The 18,592-nt window shown below is 37.0% G+C and overlaps 1 protein-coding gene across 1 annotated transcript in view; it reads left to right on the top strand.

The window, feature by feature from the left end:
- The window catches only part of COL6A1 (collagen type VI alpha 1 chain), a 48,819-nt gene that overhangs the window by 11,631 nt on the left and 18,596 nt on the right, over nt 1–18,592 (top strand). The window contains exons 8-24 of the mRNA XM_070732301.1: nt 44–88; nt 1,195–1,248; nt 1,953–1,997; nt 2,091–2,117; nt 4,335–4,361; nt 4,457–4,501; nt 4,944–4,997; nt 5,647–5,709; nt 6,601–6,663; nt 9,770–9,823; nt 9,909–9,944; nt 10,333–10,395; nt 14,791–14,853; nt 16,367–16,429; nt 17,444–17,506; nt 18,174–18,224; nt 18,318–18,353. Coding sequence (XP_070588402.1) covers nt 44–88; nt 1,195–1,248; nt 1,953–1,997; nt 2,091–2,117; nt 4,335–4,361; nt 4,457–4,501; nt 4,944–4,997; nt 5,647–5,709; nt 6,601–6,663; nt 9,770–9,823; nt 9,909–9,944; nt 10,333–10,395; nt 14,791–14,853; nt 16,367–16,429; nt 17,444–17,506; nt 18,174–18,224; nt 18,318–18,353 — 852 coding nt within the window. The remainder of the gene's footprint in view (nt 1–43; nt 89–1,194; nt 1,249–1,952; nt 1,998–2,090; nt 2,118–4,334; nt 4,362–4,456; nt 4,502–4,943; nt 4,998–5,646; nt 5,710–6,600; nt 6,664–9,769; nt 9,824–9,908; nt 9,945–10,332; nt 10,396–14,790; nt 14,854–16,366; nt 16,430–17,443; nt 17,507–18,173; nt 18,225–18,317; nt 18,354–18,592) is intronic.

The following is an 18,592-nucleotide window of genomic DNA, read 5'->3' on the forward strand; positions in this document are numbered from 1 at the left end:
CATTCCTGCGCTCTAATCCCAAATTTTGATTGTTGTTTCTTAGCCTCCTCGAGGACCTCCAGGGCACATTGGGGACCCAGGAGAAGAGGTAAGTGTTTTCCTTACCGAATCAGTTCTGTGACTGCCAAGTATCTGGTAGAATTTATTGTCACCTTAAAAGTAGTCATACAGTGGAAGTAGGTGATTTATGGGGCAAGAAGATCAGACATTTGCAAGCTGCTCACAGCCATCCTACCATGGTTTCATGTTGGCAGCCCTTTGAATTGTTATTCTGTTGCTGATCAAACCCAGATCAAGAATGATAATTGTTGCCATTCAGGATTTAATTCTGAATGTATGAACCATCCTGCTATAATCTGGCTAGTATACAGTTAAGCTCTGCCCATTAGAGTCCTAAACTGAGGGGGCAATCATGGTAACCATATAGATCTCTGTTATCTGAACTAGACAAAATATGCTCATTCGAAATCCCATTTAAGAGATGCCTTATGGGCAAATGGCCTTGCATTTAATAATTGATCAATTGAATTTTCAATTGATTGAAAAGCTTATTTCTTTCACTTTGATATATTTGGTTAGATTGCAACCTGAAAAGAAGTGAAGCCAGCCAGTTCTCCTCTCCATGAAATGACTAACTTGACACCTTCTACAATGTGCATTTCTATCAATGATATTATTTCATTTTCATCCTCCTGCGCATCCTTCTATTGACAGGGACCTCAGCAGCTGTACAGTCATCACTTTCATTCTTTCCCACCCATAGACACAGCCATGCAAACCTTTCCATTCCAGATTGAGATTCCTTTCTTTAAAGGCTCCTCAGTTCCCATTACTACTTTATTTTTGTTTATGTATCTACTCACTCATATGTATAGAATAGTCTTTTGTGGGGAAATAGTACTTTCACATTTTGTAGAGTTTTATTAGACTTTTGTAACTAGTTACTGTTGATGCTTCCAAAACAATTGTGAAAAGTGAAAATATAGGTTAAAAAGTAATGTTATGTGTATTGCAATATTTGGTATTTGCCCAACATTAAAGGGCAAATTGAAATTGAAATTGACCTTTGGGCAAGAGCATTTATAACATGACCTCTTTGCTTCTATGATTTTTTAAAAGCTAAACTTTACCTGAAATGTAAAGTTAAATAAAAATTGGAAATAGAATCTAATGTTTACTGATATTTTGTTTCAGGGAGAAAGAGGGAGACCTGGCTTGCCAGGAGAAAAAGGAGAAGCTGGAGATCCTGTAAGTAGAAAATACATTTGACCTTGGATGGAAGATACTTAGAATGAAGATGAATCTTATTTAATACTGAATTATCATAATGTATAGTCTGAATAAATATGGAATATTTTCTTTTAGTTGGAGGGCTGCATTCCTCACTAGGGACATTTTCTGTATATGGAGACTTGCGAGATAACGCTAATCAATTTTGCAGACACACCATTTGTATGTTAGCATTGCAAATTGCCAATGAAGTTACAGGAGGGGTGAGATTCAGCCTGATGTTGAAATATCTCATGATTCTTTGCCAGATTATCAGTATTATGTCCTCAATAATATAGTAAAACTAGGGGATGCTTCTGTAGTTTTCACAAGGAACTATAATCTTCAATCTTCTGTAGTCTTCAAAAAGACCATCATGTAAGTCAGGAAATCACATCTGATAGGCACTAATACATTCGTCAGCGAAGTGTTTTTGATAATATAGAAAAGCTTTAATCTGAAAATCTGGAAGTCCTGAGCTAGTGTGAATTCAAAAGAAATTACTTCTGAATAGAACAAGGTTGGATACAGCAGTCTGTTTTACTTATAAGAAATTGTCAAAATCCAATTAACACAAAATTTTGGATGAAATTCTTTTTCCTATATTCTTGAAATTATGTCCCAAACAAGAATCATATCTGACTGCAATGGGATTTATGGTTTGAATGTTATTCTTTACCCAGGGAAAGCAAGGTGACCCAGGACCTATTGGCTATCAAGGGATGAAGGCAAGTATAATTTCAATTATTGCTTTCTTGATCTTTTTTCTCATAATTTTATTTATAATATATCTGACATTTCCCCCTTCTTCTCATTTTTAGGGAGACAAGGGTAGCCGAGGGGACAAGGTGAGTTGTGTTGAGTGAGTTGTGCTACAAAAGTAAATGAATCTGCGTTGATTTATGGGGGGAGGGAACCTCCAAAATTCAGTGTTAGAGTGTGCCATTTTTAGGGCCAATCAAAATATCTCAAAAATTACCCTTGATCTAGATGTATGCTATAAATCAAATAGGGGATGGGGAAGAGAAGTTGGCTTGTGATTGAACCTGCAAAGTCTATGTACTCTCAGGATCTTATTTTGTTTCATATCATTTCAAATCACATAAATAAATCACAATAGAGTGGGTTTACACATCAAGCAAAAAACAAATCAACAGCATTCTGATTCAATATATAACATGAATCTGGTTTATAACTGCAAATACTGTACTTCAAAAAATCATTCCCCTGTCCTGCCCCCACCCCCTGCTGCTAATTACCTTTAGGGAATCTACTGTAGCCCTCTAATAGCTGCCTATCAGCCTGCTTGCTATGTAGCACTTCAGGAAATTTCCTGTAATATTTAATTAACGCCTTCCTTCTTCCTGAGTTCTTATTTCTTTGTATCGAATAAATAAACATGTCCAACAATCAGTTTAAAATGCAAATATGTTAAAATTGCCTCTAAATTGTTTGTTTTCTAGAAGGAGAAAAGGTTATAAGAAATTTAAATTAATTTGGTTCTACTTGGAATTGTTTGGATCTGAAATTCCCACTAGAACTGTTGGGCAAAAAAACAAATTTTGGATTCTATTTTGCACATTCATTTATTTATTTGTTTATCAAATTCATATAGCCACTCATCTCATAAACAAGTGATTCTGGGCACCATACATTAAGAATAAAAACAATATATTAAAAACAGTGTGTTAAAATATAGTAAAATATTTTACATAAAAATTATTCAAAATATTGTTATGGTTTAATCTTCAATTGAATTCACAGTCTGAGGGGACTGGTAGAAACTTAACAGTTCAAGTCCTGACCAAGAACCTAAGAGTTATTAAGGTAGCATCTATGTATATAGACAGTTCTGAGTAAGGTGGTTTTTGCAAAATCAGAATATTCAGGTCTAAGTTCAAATTTTCAATGTATCTAGGCAGTCCTGTGGATATTGCTCCAAGGGCTCCCATTACTATTGGTGCAACCATTGATTTCTTCCTCCATAGTCACTCAACTTCAAATTGAAAATCACGATATTTTGTCATTTTTAAGCCATTTTTAGCAGTATTAATATTCAGTGTATTAATCTTCAATTTATTGTTGTTGCCTCTTTTATTCATTAAACATGAAACGCAGTCTACTGAACATTTTAAAAAGTGTCACAAATACCACTTATGCTAATGGTTGATACGGGTTGCTGCTGGCGTCCTAAATATCAACCAATTATCTTAAAATATATGATGCTCCGACTAGCACAGTTTTTGCAGTTCCGCTAGTATTATTGCAGGAAGCTGCAATTTCTTGATGTGTTTTGTGAAATTCTTGGACCAAGGTACCAAGTGCCCCAATGACCATGGGTACCACTGTTAGGTGTTTCATCCATAGCCATGTATTTCAATGGCCAGGTCACAATATTTTATAAATTCTTTCAGTTCTTTTTTTTCTTCTTCTTCTTGTTCTTTTTCTACTACTTCTTCTTCTTGTTGTTGATTTAATCTTCAGTTCGATTCATAGTCTGGGACTGGTAAAAACTTAACAGTTCAAATTCTAACCAAGGACCTAAGAGCTGTTAAGGTAAGGTCTGAATATATAAAGGCAGTTCTGAGTAAGGTGTTTTTTTGCAAAGTCAGAATATTCAGGACTGATGAGTTCAAGATGTCCATGTGTCTAGGCAATCCTTTGGGTATTGCTCCAAGGACTACTATGATTGATTATTTATCCTACTATCATGGGGACAGTAATTCTGTGACCACTAGAAAGGTAGACAGAGCAAGGACAGGGAATGGTTCAGGTAAGATTTAGGATATTTTGTAAAATTATATATACGCTTTTTTAAGTGAAAAGGGCTAATTCTGTTCAGTTCAAAAGGATTGTTATTAGGATATTGTATTGGGGCATGATGCAGCCACTATATTTTGCTGAAATAACATCATTGCCCAGTAATTATCTAGAAGATCATATAACAAATTATATAATAGGCTTTAAAAAGAGGACCAAAAACATCCACTTCCCCCCTGCCCTTTTCCATACAGTTCCAGTAAGCACTTGTACATCATTCTAAATCATCTTCTTTTCATCTACAGGGTTCAAGAGGTGCAAAAGGAGGCAAGGTAGGTGTCTAGGTTTTGTTTCGGGGATGATTCCATTATCTTTTTGAAAGTGAATTGAATTATGTATTATATATCTGACTTATTTTCTGTTACAGGGCGAGAAGGGCAAGCATGGCATAGATGGTGCTGATGGCATGAAGGTATGGTTGATATTTGCACGTAAAAGGTAGCTTCCCTCCTTAGGCCTTAAAAAAAAGCTCTGTTAAAGGGTTGCAATTGAATAAACTATTGACAACCAAGCGAAAGAGATGCAACAGCATAAGCGAAGGTTGACAATTAGCTTTAAGGAAGTGAATGAAGAAAGTGGTTATAAAGTAATACTGCAGGCTAAGTCATTGCTCACTCCAGTAGTTCAATTTTGAATGGCTTAAAGTTGGTTCAGCCTTCCAATCTTCTGAGGTCTATAAAATGAGGAGCCAGATTGTTTGGGGCCTGACTCTCTAAACTGCTTAGAGAGGACTATAAAGCACTGTGAAGTGATACACTGTATAAATCTAAATGTTATTGCTATCTTCTAATGATTAAAAAAAAATAATTCCCAATGATTCATAATAGTCATGTAAATATTTTTTTTCTTTACAGGGTGAACAAGGATATCACGGACTACCAGGATGCAAAGGCTTCCCTGGGTTTGATGTACGTCGGTACAAGAGATTACACATCTATCCATTCTGGTTGCTAACAGGCAATCTTAGGGTGCAATGGTGGAAACAAATCTTTAAATATAGGTAGTTACAAAGTGCAGAATCAGGAAGATGAAAGAAAAAATACAGAATAGAAATAGGTGGAAAACAGTGCAGAGAAACTCAGCCCATCCTAATGAAAATTATTGTAATACAGTGTTCCCTCGATTTTCGCGGGTTCGAACTTCGCGAAAAGCCTATACCACGGTTTTTCAAAAATATTAAATATTAATTAAGAAATACTTTGCGGTTTTTTCCCCCTATACCATGGTTTTTCCTGCCCGATGAGGTCATATGTCATTGCCAAACTTTCGTCCGCCTTTAATAAATATTTTTTTAATAAACTTTAATAAATAAACATGGTGAGTAATAATCTAAATGGTTGCTAAGGGAATGGGAAATTGTAATTTAGGGGTTTAAAGTGTTAAGGGAAGGCTTGTGACACTGTTCATAGCCAAAAATAGTGTATTTACTTCCGCATATCTATTCCGCGGAAATTCAACTTTCGCGGGCGGTCTCGGAACGCATCCCCCGCGAAAATCGAGGGAACATTGTATACCAAAACATATTACACATTGTCATTTTTAATTGCTTGGTTCTAGGGCTTACAAGGACCTCCTGGACAAAAAGGGGATATTGGTTCTTATGGACCCCAAGGGATAAAGGTTAGCCATAATTTATTGTTTTCTCATTATGACTTGCATACTCTACTGTTTGTGATGATAAATTTATCTAGTATTTAGTAAATACTAGTTTAGCAAGCATGCATGCGTAAAACGTACACCGTGTAGAACCGACCCCTGCATGCGGTACATATGGTGTATACACACACACAGACACACACAGTCACAATCACACACACACAGACACACACACAGAGGTGAGTTCCTCCCAGCTCGGACCAGTTCACCCTAAGCAGAAGTGATCTGCTGGTGATGTCATTATGACATCATGGAATCGGTTCGGTCAGTGCTGATAAGCAGTCACTGCCATCTCTCTTTTTTGAATATTTTTTTGAATTTTTTAAAATTCTTCTGAGCATGTGTAGAAAGCGAGTTTCCAGAACTGGGCATGCGGTTGCCATCTTGTTTTTGCCTTTTCAATTTTTTTTAAAAAAATAATTAATTTTTTATTTTTCTTCTGAGCATGTGCAGAAGCCGAGCTTCTGGCACTGTGCATGCGGTCGCCATCTTGGTTTTGGCTTTTTTTCCCCCCAGGATTTTTCAGCACTGCACATGCGCTCACACGGCACAGGAGGAAGCGAACCGGCAGTGACACACACGTATATGCATAACAACACTCTTGGATATAAAATGGCCTGTGTTTGAAATAACTTGAAATTCTGCTTTTATGTTTCTCATATAGGCTGCAATGTGTGGTCCTATCACAATGATAAAGCACTAAATTTCTCTATTTTGACTACAAGAGATTCTCACTTCCACCAAGGAGAGGGAGATCAAAGACAAACCCCCTCTACTTGTATGTCATGTCATTTAGGATGTTGGAATGTGATTCCTTCCTAAACTTATATGTGTCTCTATATTCTTTACTTCAAGGGAGAACCTGGACCCGAAGGAGGTCCAGGCCCACAAGGAAAAGATGGAAGTCGTGGAGACAAGGTATAGTTATAATTTTGAATTTACAACTTTGGTTGGCCTTCCCCTGTTATCATTGCTGCCCAGAGGAGAATACCTAACCACTTCCTTTACTCACATCTTGGACAGGGACAGCGAAATGTCTCCCTCCCCCAATATAACACCACCAGGTTAGGAGAAAGAGGCAATAGCCAGCACATTCACACTCTTTCTGCTCAGCCAGCTTTAAGAACTGGGTAGATTTCAAATTTATGTATGCTATAACAATGTCCCCAATGTTACAGGTGCTAAAGAATGGTGCATTTCATGATAAATATTTGTTTATATTTTATATGCTACTGAGAAGCAAATTTATGACACTGGACTAAATATTACTCTAAATCAATGCTCCTTAAATAGTGGGGTGTGCTCCCCTGGGGGGTGATGCCTGGGGGCACAAGACCTCGGGGAATGTGCTTTTTTTTTTGCCGCAGAGAGTAGGATGTGTGTCCTAACTGACACTTGTACCAGTACCTCCGCTGCGTTCCTCAGTGTTGTGTCCTGGGCAGCCCATTCTAAAAGAAAACATCTCATGCGTTCAATCAAACTTCACGAACTCGCAAGACGTTTTCTTTTAGAATGGGCTGTCCTGGACACAATGCCGAGAAACATGGTGGAGGTACAAGTACAAGTGTCAGGTGGGACACAATTTGGGGATGGCAGGTTAGATGGAGAGTTGGGGGGCACGAAATGTTAACTTTTTCCTGGGGGGCATAACAGAAAGTAATTGAGAAGCACTCTATTAAGAAGCACTCTAGGTCAATTAATTTAATTTGTTTTGTGTACTGTTTGATAAAGGAAGTCAGCAGAATTGGTTATTTATTCAGGCAAATAAATAGCAGGGTTGAGTGAAGGTTCCCCATAACTTAGAAACATAGAAACATAGAAGATTGACAGCAGAAAAAGACCTCATGGTCCATCTAGTCTCCCCTTATACTATTTCCTGTATTTTATCTTAGGATGGATATATATTTATCCCAGGCATGTTTAAATTCAGTTTCTGTGGATTTACCAACCATGTCTGCTGGAAGTCTGTTCCAAGGATCTACTACACTTTCAGTAAAATAATATTTTCATGTTGCTTCTGATCTTTTCCCCAACTAACCTCAGTTTGTGCCCCCTTGTTCTTGTGTTCACTTTCCTATTAAAAACACTTCTCTCCTGAACCTTATTTAACCCTTTAACATGTTTCGATCATGTCCCCTCTTTCCCTTCTGTTCTCCAGACTATACAGATTGAGTTCATTAAGTCTTTCCTGATAGGTTTTATGCTTAAGACCTTCCACCAGTTTTGTAGCCCGTCTTTGGACCCATTCAATTTTATAAAAAAAAAAACAAATTATCAACTTGCTAATGGATCCATTAGAGCTGTGTTTCCCAAACTTCCCTATTCTAGATAAATTGCCCCAAATGACCACAGGGGCATTTAAATAAGGATTTTTTCATAAGTGGTAAAAGGACTTTTTGATAAGCAGTTTTGGGTTAATGAAAGGGGAACTAAGGGGGAAAAGCACTGCATTAGAAGATGGTAAACAGCCAGATGGTAAGTTGGCAGAGGAAGAGACTGGCTGGTATCACTGATTTGTCACCCCTCCCTCACCTCATGGAGACTAATCCTAAACCTAACCTCACTTGAGCTTTCCTGATTTCAAAAGTGGCTGTTGGTAATTTGCCAGATTAGGAATACTGGTTAGTTGATCAGACAAAACATGAAATTGACTAGATGCTCCATCTTATCTTGGATTTTTCCTGGATTTTACACATCTGTACTCTTGTATGTTTATTCCATGCAGCCTAGATGGAGAGGGCAAATGTTCTTTATAAAGGACTGTACAGATACACCTCACTTATTGACTATTTCATTTAGCAATTGTTTGAAGTTGAGTTTGAAAAAATAGCTTTGCCACCAAACCTTATATTTAGGATCACAGTGTCTCATGGTCACATGATTACCATTTGCTTGCTTTCCAACCAGTATGCATTGACAACTGTTTATATTGTCCCACAGTCACACACTCATAATTTACTCGCTTCACAACCTGCTTTCAACAAGCACAATTAATGGAGAGTGCAGATGTAAAATTGCAAGTCATGGTCACTTAATTACTTCAATGATTTCCTTAACACCCAAAACAGAAGTTTCTGTCAGTTGTGTGATGTTTTGCTTTGCAATTGCAGCACTTACTAACGGGGTTGCCAGTTGCAACTATAATCTCTAAGCAAGAATAACCTAAGTGGTGTATGGAAAAATTATGTTTTTAGACACCTTGACCTCTTCTACATTTCCACTTATTTTACTCCCCAATCCATCAGAAAGTTTTGAATTGTCATGTGACCATCACCTAATTTTAGTGTACTGATAAGGAGAAAAACAAATTTACTGCTCCCACCTAGCTGCAGGATGTTTTGGAGTAAAGAGAAAAGTGTTTTATCCCATGTCATCAATGAGTAAAATAAATTGCTATTCTATACACTCCAGTCCATGTACCCAATTCATGTTGGCTTTGTCTAGTTGTATTAAAAATATGAAGACTTTGAAGCTTCTAAACCATTATTTCCCCTCAAGGAACTTATAGAGGAACCAAAGCTCAGGAACCAGCATTGTTGTTGTGAGCTGCTCCAAGTCTCAGTAGTAGTAGTAGTAGTAGTAGTAGTAGTAGTAGTAGTAGTTGTTATTATTATTACTATTATTATTATTATTATGGGATAAGATAAGAGATCCTTCTGATGGGAAAATGACTGCCAATCAGCTGTAGAGAGTTACCATATTTCAGAATATTATGAATTGAAATGTTGGTTTTGTTGTAGCTATACTATAGCCAAGGCAAAACTGAATCATTTCAGCTTCTCAATGCAGTTGATGTCATGGGATCAGAGGAAGTCAGAGTTGTTTTTAAACTGGCAAACAATCTTTATATAAATATGTCATTTGCCTATGAAAGGCAAGCTAGTTGATTTTGATTTTGAAGGCTAATAATAACATTGCTCCGACATCTCTATCCATTTAAGTTTAGCTCACTATGTGATTTACAGCTGCTGTATGAATACTCAAAAGCTCACGGTAAAAATAATTATTTTTTCATATCTTTTAGGGTCTGCCTGGAGAAGTGGGAGCCAAAGGAGAAAAAGGAGAATGGGGAGATGAGGTATATGTTTAAAGATTCTATGGACCTGAAGGAACAGATTTAAGTACATGACAACCCATTTCGCTGTCTCTTCTTTCTCTTGTAGGGAAGTCCTGGATCTGATGGTATTGCTGGACCAAAGGTAAAGTTACTGTTTTCAATCATGTTTTCTGTAGTTGGTAGCAAAATTGGGAACCAAGAAAATGGCCTTCATTAAGCCTCTGGAGCTGAAATTCAATGGATTTATTCAAAGCTGTTTTTCTAATATTGAAATGGGATACAATAAGAAAAGAGCTTTCCTCAACTGTTAACATAGTGAAACCTGTGAAAATGTTTAGCAACTCCTGCAGTCCTTATCAAGCCTTCAGAATCCTTCCTAAATGGATTCTAAGAACAAGTTCTAATACAAAATTCCCCTTCAGCTTCTTTGTCAAGAGAAATAAGTTTAAAAGCTTTCTGTCACACTTTCTTCAGGCTTGTTATTAAATGTAGTACAGTATATAAAATCATCATAATCCTTTTGCATATAGGGTAACCCTGGATCCGGAGGCTTACGAGGTGTCCCTGGGACTCGTGGATTAAAAGGGGGAAAGGTAAATTTTCATTTATGATAGTCACAAATTTAGAAGAAGAAGAAGAAAGACTTTACTGTTTTAAGTGAAAACTGAAGCCATTAAGGCCTGGTGTTCTTTTTACAGAAATAGTCAAGTTTAAGAGTTTTAAATATTTCTAATAATATCTTAACATCGGGAAAAGACATTCCTCACTCTCAACTGGTTCTGTTAAAACTTGTTTTTGTGGTGAATTTCTTGTAGCTGAAACTTGGAGGATACACATGACTCAATATAGAATGGACTGAGTTTATAAATTAAGAAAGGCATTGAATAGAATGAGGAGAGAAGCAGAATGTCACATAATAGAATCATAGAGTTGGAAGGGACCTTGTATGTCTTCTAGTCCAACCCTCTGCCCAAAGCAAGAGGCTTTGTACCATTCCAAACAAATGGTTATCCAATCTGTTTTTGAAAACCTCCGGGGACAGAGCACCCATAATTCCAGGGGTAAGCTGTCCCATTGATTAATTGTTCTCACTGTCAAGCAATTTCTTATTTCCAGGTTGGATCTCCCTTTAATGAGCTAGTTGAACAGGAAAGGATAACAATGCCTCTTTTCATGAGAAAGTTGGAAAAGTAGGGGAAAATCTACTATATGTCAAACCAAATTGGTTTGGTTGTAAAATTGGGCATCTAGAAGAATTCAGCTGGCCAAAGCCAATTGGGAAACCAGGAAGGAAGATTTTTTTAAATGCTCTGATAATATATTGAGAAAAGTTAATGCTGCAGGGTTCATGAGTTTGAGGATTATACCAAAATAAGGCAGTTTCAGCTTCCTTCTCATTGGTCTATTCATGGATAACAAGGACATTTATATATTTTATCTCAGAAGACTAAAAAGCACTTTATTTAATAAATCACTGTATTTTTCAGAGTATAAGACGCATCTTTTTACCCCCCCAAAAGAGGGTGAAAACCTTGGTGTGTCTTATACACCAAATATAGCCCCACCCAGACATCCCTAAAGAGTAATTTACCTCCTTGCAACAATTTATCTCCTTGCAGCAAACAAAAGCAGAGCCTGATTAGCACAAGCCACTGATTATCTTCCTTCCAACACTCAGCTGATTGATTGAAGTTTCTGACAAGCTGCTAAAATGAAAGTGAAACTAAAACTACAGGGAGGCAAATTGCCACCTGTAGCACCCATACCAAAGATTCGCCATCATTGGAATATAGTATTCCAAGCATGGCCTCATTAGTGCAGTATATAACAGTACTACCACTTCTTGTGATTTATCTTCTTTTTGGATAAATTTGATATGTGAACTGAGTGATAAAATGCCCTTGTCAACTTTCTGACTAATGAACCCAAAATAAGTAAACGCTTTCGGGAGCTTTGAATTCCCAAAAGTTAAATTTTATTGGATACACCATTTTGGTACTGAAGAATAAAAACCACTCTGGTTTTCCCACGCAAATGTTTGTCTAGTTAAACAATAGCTTCCCTTTCTCCCCATCCATGGGTGGTGCACATTTGTCCAATTATGAAATATCCTTTTGTTATGGGTACAGTCCACCTCCATCTCAAGTACATTCAGTGGTGACCTTGATGGTTTCCAGGATCTCATGGCCAGGGCACAAATTCTCAGCACTCTATTGCATCCTTCCCTCCCCCCAATAGCAAGGTTCAATAGCAATAAGATTTGAAAGAAACAAAGCAGTTCAATCTTGACAGTCCTATTCTAAATGCAAACAGTTTTGCTAGTGGCTGCTAAAAGTAGTGGAATCAAACCCATATATGACTCCAAAACCATAAATCTCCCTGTTAAATTACAAAGAGACTTAAGGAGGAAAGTATGTTTCTAAGTTTTTTGTTTGCATCTGATGTTTTCTCAAACAAAATTGCAACTGTTCTTGGAGAACAGATGTGGACAGATGTTCAATGCAATTAGTTCTAAAACATAAGTTTCCATTATTTTGTATCTCTTTGCTGTCATCTAGTAATTTTTTTCTGGAGTTCTTCAGGTCAGATGCAGCAGGTCTAAGGTAGATATTTATGGTATCACAGAATAATAAGGATTATGGAGGAAGTAATGTGTTGATCAAAATTCTGCAACTGAATTTTCTGTCCTCATTGTGGGAACAAAGGGAAAAAAAATATTGTTTTATAGGAAGCATGCTTTAAGGAGAAATCAAAACCGAGACCAATATATTGCAAATAAACTTTGACAGTTTTGCATCAAACGAAAATTGTCATTTCTTTATGTGAATGTTACTACAAGAAAAAAAAAAGGTTGGAGCTTCTGTTAACATTAATATCCAGCCTAAGTAGGAATATAGTTCCAATTACTCATTAAACCTAGTTACAGTATAATCTACCTTTTTATCCATGGTGGAATGTTCAACCACTTCCTTCCTGTTTTGTCTGGGGAATAATCCTGGAAGCTAAGTCAAACAAAAAATCCATAAAACATGGTAGTATAATATTCACAAGTTAATGGACACTTGAATCCATCTTATATTTAGTGGTGGGCTTCAAAAATTTCAACACCAGGTTCTCTGCCTGGTTGCTGGATGGGTGTGATCATGGTGGTCATGGTTTAGTTGGCCTCCTGCACCATGGAGGGTGAGCTTTTCATGCTTTCCAGGCTCTGGAGGCTTTCTTCAAGCCTCCGGGAAGGCAAAAATTGCCTTCCCCGGGGTCTGAAGGTCCTCTGGAGCTTCTGTGAGGCCCATTTTTCCCCCTTTCCAAGCCTCTCTGCAGGCCCTACAGTTACCTCGCACCCAAAATGGGCCGCATGGAGACTCCTGGCAGACACAGGATGGGAGGGGCCAGCCAGAAGTAGAATTTGTAGGTTCTCTGAACTGGTCATAATGTTAGCTACAGGTTCTCCCGAACCTGGGTGAACTCGTACCAACCCACCCCTGCTTATGTTAATATTCTAGCTGTCGATTACTGTTGGCTTTCACGAGTTGCTACTGTCAATAGGGTAAAGGCTAACAAATAATTCAAACGTGGATTTTGTATCTACAATGAAACAAACATGCTGACATTCTGGGAAGACAGTATATCTTTCAAACTCAGTTGATAGCATAATGATCATTTAATCATTGTTATTATATAATTTGCATTTATACTGTAGAAAAAGTCCCTGTTGGATCATTCTTTGCTCAGTTTGAGTCCAAATCTTCAGCTGTGAGTGAAGCAGGCATTTTTAGAAAAGGGATTCTTCATCAACCTCTTTCCAAATTTATAAAGCAGACATTTCCTAATTCTTCACATGAACCAAGTATTCTGTTTATATAAAATTTTGGCATAGTAGAAGAAGGAGTGCTGCCACATAAGAGATTGTGGTATAACTCTCCCTACTATATTTATTTTTCAAATGAATAAAACATTTTTCTCCAGAAGTCCCTAAATTAACCTGGCTCTGACCACTGTTACATTGCTACTTCTCAGAAAATGGGATGACAAGCATCAGTGTCTCTTCCTATCCACTCTCCACTGCACCCTTCACTAATGTTCTCACACTCTAGGTTCCCACAGAGTCCCTATGTTTCCCAAGACTTCTTAATTAAGATTGGGTAATGCAGTAATATCTCGGTATGCTGCTGTGTTGGACACATTGTTTTGGCTTTTTTCCCTTCTGTTGTGCTACTGTCTCATGAGCATTCTCTGGAAAGAAATTGTTGCCCAGTGATAATATTTGAAACACAAGGATATTGCTCACTGCTGGTTCTTTGAATCAGTGCTGTTCATTTGCCATGATGTAGTCAAGCCTCAGAGAGTGAGCAGTCTTGGACTGACTGAGGATGACAAGAACTCAAGCCACCTAAAGGGGACCAAGCAGACAAAAATGTCTAGAAATCCAGAAGCGGCACAATCAAGCAGTCAGTTTCAGTTCCATGTAGCCTTTGGGCATTCCTGCCAAACCATCAATATTGCATCAACTCATGAGGCAAAAGAAGGTACAAGTCTTTTTCTCTAGTCACTCTCATAGTTGCTTTGCCTTAGTCCCATTTGAGCCATTAACTTCTTAATACTCTTTATTCTACAAGCAAATTGGCAAGAACGTTGGAAATAGTTGGCTTTTGTGACAGTATGATGCAATGAATCCTACATACAGTATGATTATGCCAAAATCCTCAAATCCCTGGAGGATCCTGGGCAAGAAATTATTTTTGTTTTAAAAGAGCTTTTTGAGTAGATAATCCATGGATTTTAAGATTATCTGGGCCTTTGATAGGGTTTGCTTGGTATTGTTTTCTTGTGTTGATTATAAGAAAAATATGGTATACAGTAATTTAGTATATATAGTATACATATAGAGCATGTATGATCCAATTCTTCGGATATTGCCTCTTCTGCTTTTCTACTTACGGTATTCTATTTGCAAGTTTAGCTTCATTTATTTTCCTCTTTTTTTTTAGGGTGAGCCAGGTCCACCAGGAGAACAAGGTCGTGAGGGACTTTTTGGACCACCAGGAGAGCCAGTAAGATGCTCTCAATTCTTCTACATCCTTGATCGCTTAGTTGGGCAGAAGGAGAATGTAAACCAATGAATGGAAAGGAAGAGAATATTAGACAATGCCCTGGCTCTGTATTAATTTGTGTTTCATAGTAATAATTTTTTCACAGTGAGGATCAATCAGTGTTATTAGTGTTGATGGGAATAGTGCAAAGAGCCCTATAAGTAATGAAGATAGTAAAAAAGGACTTGTTTCTGGTTCATAATGTGAGATCTGGTATCATTAATATTATCAATATTATTACTAAGGATAAATGGTACTCTTATGGAATATGCAATGAATAAGAGTACAATATTATTAGTTCCTCTTATATTTTCTAGTATAAGACCATGCATATAGGTTGCAGTAGATACTATTCATTGTTCCTTTTGCTTTCATCTTTTCCATTATTTTCTCTGCACATATTTCTACTGGCCTATGTATTCCAGCTATAGAGGAAATTGTTCTTCAGCAGATCCAGGACATTTCCATCCCAGAATGCTCCAAAGTGAGGCCTCTTGCTCTGTTCTATTAGTCCATTTTTTTAGTTGTAAAACAACACGTATTGTTAAAATGAAATGCAGATGTTCTGCACCAAAATTGTAAATTGAAAACAGCAGCTAGCATAAAAGCTGACATAAATCTCATTTAGAACCTCCCCTGCTATAAAAGCCCTCTGTGTTTTTCTATATAAAATTGAACTGCTTGCATCAAGGTGACCAAAGAAGAGTTCCTCAGGACATGTAAAGCAACAGACTTTAAAAGGAGAAGAAAAAGGAGGCCACAGTTATTTGTTCTAAGGGGAATACAAAACGGCCATGTATTACATTTTAGAACTCAAGATTCAAATAAATGATTTTTTTAAAAAAAAATGAACTGTCAAATAAATTGGCATCAGTAGAATAATTAAAATTTGTACCACTTTTAGGAAAAACAAATTAGAAAGAGCTATAACGGAGTCTACTGAGTCTATGGAGAAGGGCGGCCTAGAAATCCAAATAATAAATAACAAGGGGAATAAGAAGTTCTTAAAGCTATTTATTTTGGTTCTTAAGCCAATACAAGGTTTTTCTTGGCTCCACAGAAAGCTAAAGTCTGACAAATTAACTGATAATACTGCATGTCCTAAAGTAGACTACAGTTACACAGAACTAAAATTTAAAATGTAGTTTCCCTGATGATTATTGTCTTTGTAATTTATTCTAAATGACAAGGATGAAAATGTGCTTTTAATAAAAAATAAAAATAAAAAGTCATTCTCATCCTAATCCTATTCTTTCTATTCTCAACAACTCGAGGCCTCTAAATCAAACTTCTTCCGAAGGGAAGGGGAGGGAGGGAGGAAAGGAAGGGAAAGGAACAGCAACTTCAGGAAATTCCCTTTAGATCATTTTGTGATCTAAATCTTGCAGGACAAGATTTGTGATTTCTGCAAAACTAGTTGGTTTTGGTCATGTGTTAGGAAGGATAAAACCACTGAACTAACTTTTTTTTCTAGGGTAAAGTAGGTGCACCTGGACCTAAGGGTTTTAGGGGAGATGAAGGACCTGCTGGACCAGAGGTTAGTGTCTGTGGTTGGGAAGAATCCCATATCTCACTGAATTTCTCTCACACATTTCTCAGATCAACAGTGCTACAAGATACATACAGATATCAACTAAAGGATATATACAGATGTCAACTAAAACAAGGAAACATTGTGCATTTTAGATGTTAATTTATATATTTAGAATATTGAAGAGTATTTTATTAATGGTTGGTGTTGTATGACACTCATATTGTAGGGCCTGGAAAACAAGTGATAAAACTTTGCAAAGTATAAATAAGAATTAAAAAGTTGATTCCCAAAATTTCTGGATTTAAATCTACTATCCTTCAATATAAGAGTCTGTGGAGAGGGGCGGCATACAAATCTAATAAATTATTATTGTTGTTGTTGTTGTTGTTGTTATTATTATTATTATTATTATTATAATACAGGCTCATTGAAAAATGGGAAGGCAGTGTAACATAAATCTACAACACATTAATTGTAAGTGTCTGCAGCATCTTAAAGATAAGGTGATATGTTGTTAGTGTCAGGCCCCAGGTTAATATGTGAATTCAAAGGCTGGCCTGACACAGTATGGTAGAAAGAAAGAAAAACCCACACACAGGGGAGTGAGAAGTTATGCCACGTAGCACACATTCCTTCATGCAGAATCCAAAGTACTGAACACAGGAAGGAATTAGAAATCCCTGTATTGGATTTGTCCTGATGATTGCCCTTGTGGGTGTGGGGATAGGAGATGAGCTTTTGACCTGGATGTAATCTTAAGGGGCCTTAAGTTGGAATGAAACATGCTGAATCCAAATTGGCTTTGTTAAATAAATTGACTCTACATTAAAGAAAGAAAACGTAGAAGTTCATTTATTTTCTCAGATGCTGGGTCTTGGTTCGCATGACAGTTAGATTCTAAGATACTAGAGTATATTTTGTATAGGTATTCTTCTGAAAATGAATTGTGATTGTCTTGTCATTTGGTTTAAATCAACACTAAATATTAATGTAGCTCTTTCCCTTTTTGCTTTTTAGGGTCCTAAAGGACAGATTGGGCCACCTGGAATAACTGGAAACCCTGGCTTGATGGGTGATAGAGTGAGTGATATGGAAATGCTAAATTTTAATTTGACTGGTGTTCCAATTATGTTTACTTCCAGGGAAAACAGTCCTGGCCATAATCATACATGGTTGAACTTCATGAAAACTGGAGTTCAAAATAGTCAATGACAAAATAGTCATTTAAGCTTCAAGCCAGTCTTTAAATCCCATAGGATTGTAGCTATCTTCTCCTCATTATCATAGAATTCTAGAGTTGAAAGAGGGCACTGAGGCCAGCAATTCCAATCCTCTGCTTGGTGGACAAATGCAATTTAAAGAATCCTGACAGATTGATTGTCCAGTGCTCTGGAATGAAAGAAATAAGTAATGATCTTCCATCTGACATTTTTCTATGTCCCTGAAGAACAGCATTGTTTCCTCATCCACCATTCACGCAATCTTTGCAAGTCTAACATTTTTTTAGTTCTCTATTCAGATGATTTAGTTTCATCCTCATTGTCCTTCTTCAGTTTATTCTTGTTTGTCCAACACAATCTTAAAATGCACTGTCTGGACATTAGATACAATATTTAAAATAGGGTATGGCCAATACACAGTAAAGAGCAATTCATCCATTCATGCTTTTTTGTCAATGTGGATTAAAATAATTAGTTGTCAATAGGTTCAAACTCTGATTTCTATTACTCTCCCAATTTCCTTTCAGGGAGATGATGGCCCACCAGGAAATGGGACCATTGGCTATCCTGGTGCTCCAGTGAGTTCCATTTCATACTTCAAAGATTTAAACAGAATTTATTCTCTTTATGCTGTTTCAATTTTACCTTCCAATCTTCCTTTATTTTTCCAGGGAGATTCCGGAGTCAGAGGTGACCGTGGAATTAATGTAAGTATCTTTCTCCTCCTTATCTTACTGAACGGGGGAAATGAGAATCCCTTGTTTCTTTGTTATTTGTTTTGTAAAGAAGCAAGAAAAAGTCATCATCCTCTTCACTTCTGCAGCATTTGGATATCTCTATTGTATCTATTGTATCTATTACTTTTAAAAAGGGGGCTCAATTAAGCTGTGTGCTGTGATAATTTTACCTCATGACATAATATTGTAATGAGGTGTCTCAGGATAGG

This window comes from Erythrolamprus reginae, chromosome 1 (genome assembly GCF_031021105.1).
Source record: "Erythrolamprus reginae isolate rEryReg1 chromosome 1, rEryReg1.hap1, whole genome shotgun sequence".
Lineage (NCBI taxonomy): Eukaryota > Metazoa > Chordata > Lepidosauria > Squamata > Dipsadidae > Erythrolamprus > Erythrolamprus reginae.